General features: G+C 36.4%; 1 protein-coding gene across 2 annotated transcripts in view; it reads right to left on the bottom strand.

Annotated features, from left to right (window-relative positions):
- Positions 1-1,284: 1,284 nt before the first annotated feature.
- The window catches only part of chst11 (carbohydrate (chondroitin 4) sulfotransferase 11), a 72,687-nt gene continuing 65,277 nt past the window's right edge, over positions 1,285-8,694 (bottom strand). For both annotated transcript variants that reach the window (XM_072377860.1, XM_072377861.1), the window contains exons 3-4: positions 3,433-3,662; positions 1,285-3,209 (exon numbers count right to left, since the gene is read on the bottom strand). In XM_072377860.1, coding sequence (XP_072233961.1) covers positions 2,585-3,209; positions 3,433-3,662 — 855 coding nt within the window. In that variant the 3' untranslated portion in view covers positions 1,285-2,584. The remainder of the gene's footprint in view (positions 3,210-3,432; positions 3,663-8,694) is intronic.

The raw sequence follows: 8,694 nt of genomic DNA, 5'->3' as shown, positions 1-8,694 counted from the left end.
GCAGAAAGTCGTGCACCGTTGTAAATGCACTATTAACAATCCTACATTTGACAAAATACAACCTGATAGCCATTTTTAGTTTTACCTTCCATGCCTGGTTAAGTCCCATATTTTCGACCAGGTTTGATAAAACAAGCCCAAAGTGCATAACCCTGATAACATCAGTATGAAGTGATCAGGATTCAAACATTCTGATGGAAAGAAATTAGACTTGTATTCCTTGACATTTTGAGTGGTGCTACTGTAGTTATGATGCAGTAAGTAAACTTTATGAAATTTGTGAAGTACAACTTTAAGGGCAGTTGCTTACACCCAAATCACTAATATTCTAATCAGTCAGTTTGTATATAAGCTTTAAAAAGGCAATGTTTACAATTTTGTAGTTAAGCTGCAGAAGCCAACCAAGTGAATACCCCTTATCTCATACTTCTCCTGTCTGGTTTCTGGGATACTGTAGAAACATACCAAACTATGTGGAGGAGCATCCACCATATGAAAATATACAAGGTATGTTCTAAGTTAGCAAAAACATTTTTGCAGGGTTTTTCAGGGTACCCTACAAAAAGTATGTTCTGGTAACATTCTAAACACTGGAACTTTAACCACAATAATACAAATCTTCTTTAAGTTTGTAGTATTGAGTCATGTAAATATCTTTGACTTATCAGGCCATCGATATCAACTGATAAACAAGGATGCACCTTTAGACCTTTACAAGATCCATCCAGCAATGACTACTTCTCCTTTTAAAAGGGAATAGAGTGAATACCATTTCACATTAGGCAAAGTCAGATACACTATTGGCTATGCTACAGTAATACATATTTGCCTAATAACACGAGTCAATTCCTGAACAACTAACCTCTGGCTTTGGGAACCCTAAAAAAAACGAAGAAAAAAAACCCTGCAAATTTACTATTCTGCGGGGACCATCTTCATGTAAGGGTGTAAAGATTTTGTGGATTCTTGACGGACTCAAACACTCTAGAGCAAACCTGTTTGAATGGCTTCAATGCAATACAATTAATCTGGTTGTTTATCTCAGTGTAATGAACAGTGAGGAGCATTGTTGATGTTGAGAAGTGATTTTGCTCAATCGAAAATGGTAATAATGTTAACTGAACCTGAAAACTTTTCTTTTATCCCTGGGACTCTCAGGTTTTGGCATCACATATCAAATATTTGACATATGGTAATGGACAAGCGAAAGATTTCTGACTTACCACAGAGACAAAGCCAAGCGGAAAAAGATTAATCTGAGGCAAATTGCAAAGAAAGATGACAAAACAAAACTCTTAACAAGTCCATATCAATATTACTAATGTCCTGTGCTGTTCTCTACCTCAGAAAAACAGAATATGTACTATTTTTCTCTTAAGTCAACCAACAAAGCAAATTAAATAATTTTTATATTGCTGCTCGCAGCAATATTTCATAAGACAATAAAAACAAAAATAAGCATGAAGACAAGAAGATTGATCTTAATTTACTCAAAGACATGTGGGGCTGTTGGTGCAGGGGCCTTGTGGATGTGGCCATGGTTGTGTCCACAGAGTCCCTGTGTGGGGCAAAGCTGTTATGTGATCTTGAGACCTTCATCCTAAACCACCCCACAGGTTGTCTCTTTTCTGTCAACTCAGCAGTTGCAACATATACACCTGACCACATCAACACATCTTGTTCCCTTCTAACCAGTCCCTGCATCATTGTATGTTTCAGTGGTAAGGATGTTTGGCTTTACAAATGGTTTATTAAGCACTTCCATACCTTCTGCTGCAGCAGGAGTCACTGATTTCAGTAAGTCATTGTGGTGTAAAAAAGAGGTATTTTCTGCTAACACTATAATAAAACCAGTGACAACTGACAATGTTAAAACTGTTGGCCAAAGGCTTTTTCATGACAGTTACAGTTGAAAAGATCTTAAGAGTGAAATCTGGAGACATAAATTTACAAGGTAATTTTTGATGGTGATGAGCCAATTCTCCTATGAAATTAATCTAACACAGCCAAGCGTAATGGGTGCTAACTCACCACACTGACAGTGCAGCAAAGAAAAAGAATGGTTTTACAATTTGAAAGCGTTTCTCTGTTGATCAAGGGGAGGAAAGATAAACTTAGCTCCCACTATGCATTGGGGTCAGGGTGCCAGGCTGCTGTTTGCAAAAACTGAAGCAGCCTAATATGTCAGCAGTTTGTTAAACATTTAGGGAACATTATCTAAAGATTTCCATTTTATGTCTGTCTTCTTAGGATAAGCTGCCCTTTTTAAACACCTTGAAGACCGGCTTCACCCACACATTTCAGTTTTTGCATGCATTTGGTCCTTTTAGCCCACATTACCATATTAAATGGGCTCTCTGCCCATTGTGTCTGTTGAGTGAGCATCCTTCAACTTATACCCAGACAAGCACGCATTACATCAATTGATCTTCACTGCTTACATATCAGTTTCAGGCGCCATGCCTAAAAGGTACAGTTGACAGTTTCTAAAATCAAGTTTGCTTCCAAAACTCATCACCTCACTAATTTTGTAGCCTCAATTTAAATGAGGCAGTCCCTCTCAGAGCCTTTGCTGTGTTGTCCATTAATCCAGCCGCAAGTAGCTGGGTATGGAGTAGTTGAACATGAGAAAGTCCAACTTGTAAAGCTGGAAGAGTTGGATCTGCTCTTGAGTACTGATATTGCTGAAGAACTGAGCAGTCATGGCATCTGTGGTGCGAGTAGACTTAGCATAGCTTGGGAAGTGCAGGGAGTCACCGACACCCACCAGCCGCAACACATAGTTTGCATCCTCCTCTAGAGTCTCATACTTGCCTACCATGTCATAGTGGATGTGACATGGGTGACAAAGCTGGTAGACAGTTTGCCAGTGCTCGTTGAGTGGACCATCACGCTGCGTGGCTGGGTCCACTAAGTACTCAACAAATTCTTTGAATTTGACATCGGCACCACTGAGCAGGGCATCCTGTGTTGCATTCTTGCGGTAGCGCCTGATAATCCGGGTGCCAAAGCGCTTGTGAAAGGATGAGTTGTACTTGAGAGTAAATTTATTGCGATATGCAGAGACCAGCCTCTCAAAGGGCTCACGAACGAAGAGAAACTTGAGGTAGTTCTTGAGGCGGTGATTGATCTCAGCAATGCTGTACTGATTCAGCGTCTTCAGGTTAGAAGGAATATGGGCTTCATTGGAAGGAATTTCCATTGGGTCACTGTGGGTGAGAGGTTCAAGGACAGTGACAGACAATTGTTAATAAACATGTACATGCAACTAAAGTTTTTCACATATGTCATTCACAGAATAACAAAGGAGCAGGGTGTGAGATATAAAGGAACCTGTTGGCAAAAACTGAATATATTTGTATTCATAATTATAATGATGTATTCTAAACAATTTTGTTTTGGCTATCAATCTAGATTTAAAGGTATTTGCACCTGTATTTGCCCCGGCCCGTGAGCACCATCATGACTCGTTTCCAGTTGGTACAGGCCACCTTTGGAACATAGCAGTAAATGAGCTCATGGTCTTCATCCACCACAAGGTGTTTGAGGTCTCCAGGTGTCAGTACTCGTCGCTTTCGACTGGACGCACTGTAGACCCTGCAGGCATCCACGGACTGATCCCTCCTGGCCTGGTGGAGGACAGCAGCTCCAGACAAGTCCGACTAGGTAGGGAGAAACAAAAAAGGACAGAGAGCAAGGAAGATAAGATACTGCTATATGATTCAAGTAAAAGGCGGTAGTAAGGTAGTGATAGCATAAGCTATTGCTAATGTAGCAGTTTTTGTATTAATTATGCAGCTTACAGCAGGGAGATCAGAACAAATTATATGATCAGACCCATGATAAATGGCGTGCTATGAAGGCCCGTGGGTAGACTTGAGGATAAAAAATGTTCAACTTCTTAAACCCAAGGCAACCAGGAATTCCCTTAAAATATTTACTCCAATGCCTTATGCTTATTAATAGCAAGAAATATTTGGAGTAAAAGCAAAATTTTACTACATTTTAAATACAATCAATACAAAGTCATGACAGAACCTAACTAGTTAAATAGTTCCATTACTAAATTTTCTAGACTCTTTTTCCTTTGTGCATGCAGAGATGCAGCCTCCAGATATTGTATACGATGACGTATACTTACAAAGTCTTGCTACATGATGGCATTTGCATGTTTAGTCTTGCTACTGTACATGACAGTAACATTTGACACTGTTCATTTGGATACTTATACAGAGAAGGATGTTTGTAAGATGGTGTTGAGTCCTATGCCACCAACCATGACAATGAGACACCACAGATCTTTTACTTTTCTTTTTTGCTCTAACTCACAATTTTAACCAAGGATTTGTTCTACTACATTTTGGAAATGTGGAAAACTTTTCCTTTTACACATTTGCTTGTGAACATACGCTGGAATAAACCCTTTTCTAGACTTTAATAATCAACAATAAAAGACAATAATAAAAAAAACAGTATCAGTATCAAAGTAGCAACATTTAAGTAAGCTGCTATTGTTAATGACGCATTAAATTTAATAACACAAATGCTAGCATGTATAAAAATGTTAGTTTAATTAATCTTGATCTGAAGCACTGTAAATACAGTTTGATAGTCCGCAAAAAGGAATGAATAGACTCCTGAAACAGAATCCACTGTCAAAAACAATCCCACTATTATCTTCACTTGTAAACTGTTAGAAACGTTATAAAGAAACCTGGCTAATACAGAAACCTAATGTATTATATATATCATGTATCCATTAGTATGATCTTGAATTTTTGAAAATTTGAAGATGCGGAGTATGAAAATTATAAGCAAAATGAAAAAGATCTGGAAGTTGAGATTCACTTGAAGAATGTTTAATAATTCTAACTAATTCCTTTGAACTGTAAAACATAAAAGAGAAAAAAGAACATTTACATATTTTTCCATAAAATCTAATAAATATTAAGACGTGAGTAAACAACCTGCATAGGTTAAAAAGAATAGTGGCATAAAACTCTTACAGGGCCAGTAAAGCACAACGTGAACAAAACTCGACAAATCAGAAGATGGGAGATGAGAGATAGATGGAAGTATAGGCAGACAAAAAAAATTGACATACTACTACTACTACTAATAATAAAAACTTCTAAAATCACACTAATCTCTTTATTGACAGTATTTTCCCTTATCAATGTGTGTGATAGAGATTAGCTCATGACTCTGGTGGGAAAAAATAATGTTGGAGGATATCATGCATCATAGAGTTCAATATGTGTAGATCCCGTCAGCAGTCAATTATCTGAGGCATATTTTATATTCACTGTGACGCCTGTGATGAAGGATACCATGGGAAATGAGGAGGCTGGGGAAGAATGAGGAGTGTAAGAACAGCCTGAGGGCTTTGCATCTGCAGGAATGTTTTCTCATGCCTGTTGATTATTTTGTCCCTGGGCCTGAATTCCCCTTTGGTGCAGTTCCCTGGTTTCCTCACAGAAGGTTTACTTTGGTAAATTTACATTTAATAAAACCAAATGTAAATTGATAAATTTACATTTACCAAAGTAAATTTTCTATAGCTCTTTCAAGCTCCATCAATGCCCAAGAGTTTTTAAACTATACCACATATCCACAATTGAATTAAGGCCTTTGCATCAATGAAGACATTCTAAGAATATTAATGTTCTTTCTTAAACCATTTGACCATTTTGACTTTAGCAGTATGTCTCTCTTGCCTGGTCCCTGACTTTTGGTGATCATCCACAGTTTGGACACATTTGTATTTGCTAAATTTTCAGTATTTTAAAACTGTAATACTGCTATATTAACGATGTCATGTGGAAAAAATGTTTCTACAAAATGCAAAATTTTATTGCTTGTCCATTTTAATGAGAAAAATTAAGTATATCTTTTTTTTTTAGATTTTATGTGTATGCTGACTTCCCATCTTAGTGTTGTTATTCCTGCTTTATGGAAAAAGAAGTGAAATTGTCATGACATAATGGAGAATAAGGTATAATTTTGCATCTCACTCATTTTGTTTGCTCTTCAAATGCACGTCATTCAGCCCTTTCATAAGCAATTTATGACCATTCATGCCAAAAAAACCCAAAAAACAGTCAAAGCTTGGAATGGCACGAAGGCAAATAGCAGTTTTTGTGTTGATAAAATCATCTCCTTTCTTTCAGTTTGAGACATCAAGTTCTTAATCACAAAAATTTCCCACTGAGCGTGCAGCCCTCCATCCAACAGCAAAAGTGTAATTAACAGTAGGAAAAAAAGAGACAAGGAGGGATCTTTTCATCTTTTGCTCTTTCCCTTGTCCTCCCCTTATCTCTCTTCTTTTCACAGGATCACTTTCTGCTATTTTATCTTCTTGTCAAGCAGTTCAGTCAAGTCTCGGGCTGTTTTGATGATAGCATAAAGAAGGGTAGAGAGACGAGAATAAGATGAAAGAGGTGATATGTCGATAGTGTTGTAATGAAGGTCACTGACCTCTGGTCATGTCAAGCTTTTCCCATGGGAGAACTGAAACCATTACTCGCCTACTTGATTGCATATTTCTCCCTTACTAACCTGTAGACATGAACTGATAGGTCAGCTTTGGATAAGAGCCAGCAAAAGTCATGAACCTCGGCTTTTAAGGTTGTTATTTGTCATTTGATTTTATTTCCTTTGTTTATCTAGGAAGCTCCATTTGAGATCTCTTCCCTTTGAAGAGCAAACAAAATGAGTGAGATGCAAAATGATGCCTTATTCTCCATTATGTAATGACTATTTCACTTCTTTTCCATAAAGCAGGGATAACAGCATTAAGATGGGAAGTCAGCACACACATAAAATCTAAAAAAAAAAGATATACTTAATTTTTCTCATTAAAATGGACAAGCAATCAAATTTTGCATTTTTTAGAAACATTTTTTCCACATGACATCGTTAATATAGCAGTCTTATTTCCCTTCTAGAACAGAATGGAAATAAGACTGGGCTATACGAACAAAATTAATCAAACTTCTCATCCAGTTATTAAACTATATAAAAAGTAACAGGCTCAGTTCAGGATAGTTCTTTCTTCAGGGTACCTTTGAAAGTATGTAAAGAGGGGGTGATTGTAAGTTTATTATATTGTGAAACTCATTTCATGCAGAAGAGGGTACTTTGTCCAGCTCTGAGTGGACCTGAGGAACATTTAAAAAAATACTAGTTGTAGATCTAGTATTGTACTGGCCAGTGTGATATGATATAGCCTATCTATAGGTCTCCATAAACAAAGTTATTGCAATAAACTGCAACATTTGTATTTTTCTTCTCTAGTTTAGAGAAGGCATTCTAAAGTGACAATGGTGAGTGGAGGATCCTGCATAGGTTACAATGCATAATGCAGCATGATATGGAAAATCCGGTCTATTAAAGCGAGGATGAAGATGCATGCATATAACATCATAATCTAGCACAGAGAGAAAAGAACATTATACAGTTTTCTTTCTGGCTGCTAAAGGAGAGCATTTTTAAAAGAAAGAAAAGTTTATGATGAAGCTTTTTAAAAAAATCATACACATCAATATGAACATTAAAAGCTAGCTCACCATGCCAAATTGTTTATAACAAGTTATATGCACCATTTAAGGTCAAAATAGATTAATCAGCTGCTTTAAGGAAGGACTAATGAAAGTTATGAATATGATTTTTTTTCAATTTAGGACAAATTCTAATTTGAACAATGTGCACTGCAATGACAGAAAAGCTTCCTACAAGAGCTAGATGGCTTTTTTTGTACTTCTGTATAGATTATTGTGTCATCAGCATAAAAATGAACTATGGCTGAATTTAATTGCCTAAATTATTTCAAAAACAGAAAATAAGATGGGTGCTTAAATAGATCCTTGAGGATTAAATGTGGTTACTGTGTTAGGCTTATGTATATTTTTCTACAATAAAACATATTGGAAAGATCCCTTCTAAACTGTCAGTGTTATCAAGTAGTTTAAAGACCAGCATTCTACCAGGCAACAATACTGATTTCAGTCATTTCATTGAGGCCTATCAAGTAAGGTTCTTTTTTTTTTTGTAAGAGTTTGTGCTCTACCAAATTGAATGCTTAGACAAGTCAACAAAGACAATTACACAGTGCTGTTTAATGACTAAGGATTTGACAAAATTATTTGTAACAAGCATAGGTGCAGTAATAGAACTATGATCTGACCTAAAGTCTGATTGAAATGGTCCTAAAATAGTATTATCTGATATAATTTAATTCAAATGGTCAGTTATGAAGGATTCAATGAGATTTAGCCAGTACTGACAATCTAGAAAGGCTCAGCAATAAAATCAGCAGTAATTTTTAAAAAGAAGAGTTCAGTCTTATCAAGACCAGATTTTTTGCAATCTAAGCTCAATCGATCTTTATAAACCTGACAGCAAGAAACCAGAGAAAAAGTGAACAGCAAAGTTGTCGTTTTCAGCTTGTGTTCTTATTACTGGAATCCAAGATTGAGTCTTCAGAAATAAAATTATTATTAAAAGTATCACCGATATTGATGCTGCCCTTCATTATATTTTGATTCACGTTTATAAGATCAGAAAAGAGTGGTGGGCAATATGAAACTTAAAGAGGATTTAACCAGTCTCCAGAACTTGGCAGGATGATTCAGCTTTTCATTTGATATAGTAAGACACATGTCACATTTTGAGTATCTTATCAATTTTGAACAT

Source organism: Leuresthes tenuis, unplaced genomic scaffold (genome assembly GCF_036924035.1).
Source record: "Leuresthes tenuis unplaced genomic scaffold, fLeuTen1.0.hap1 SCAF_23, whole genome shotgun sequence".
NCBI lineage: Eukaryota > Metazoa > Chordata > Actinopteri > Atheriniformes > Atherinopsidae > Leuresthes > Leuresthes tenuis.
Note: the sequence above shows the minus strand (reverse complement) of the source record. Positions and strands in the feature narration are given on the sequence as shown.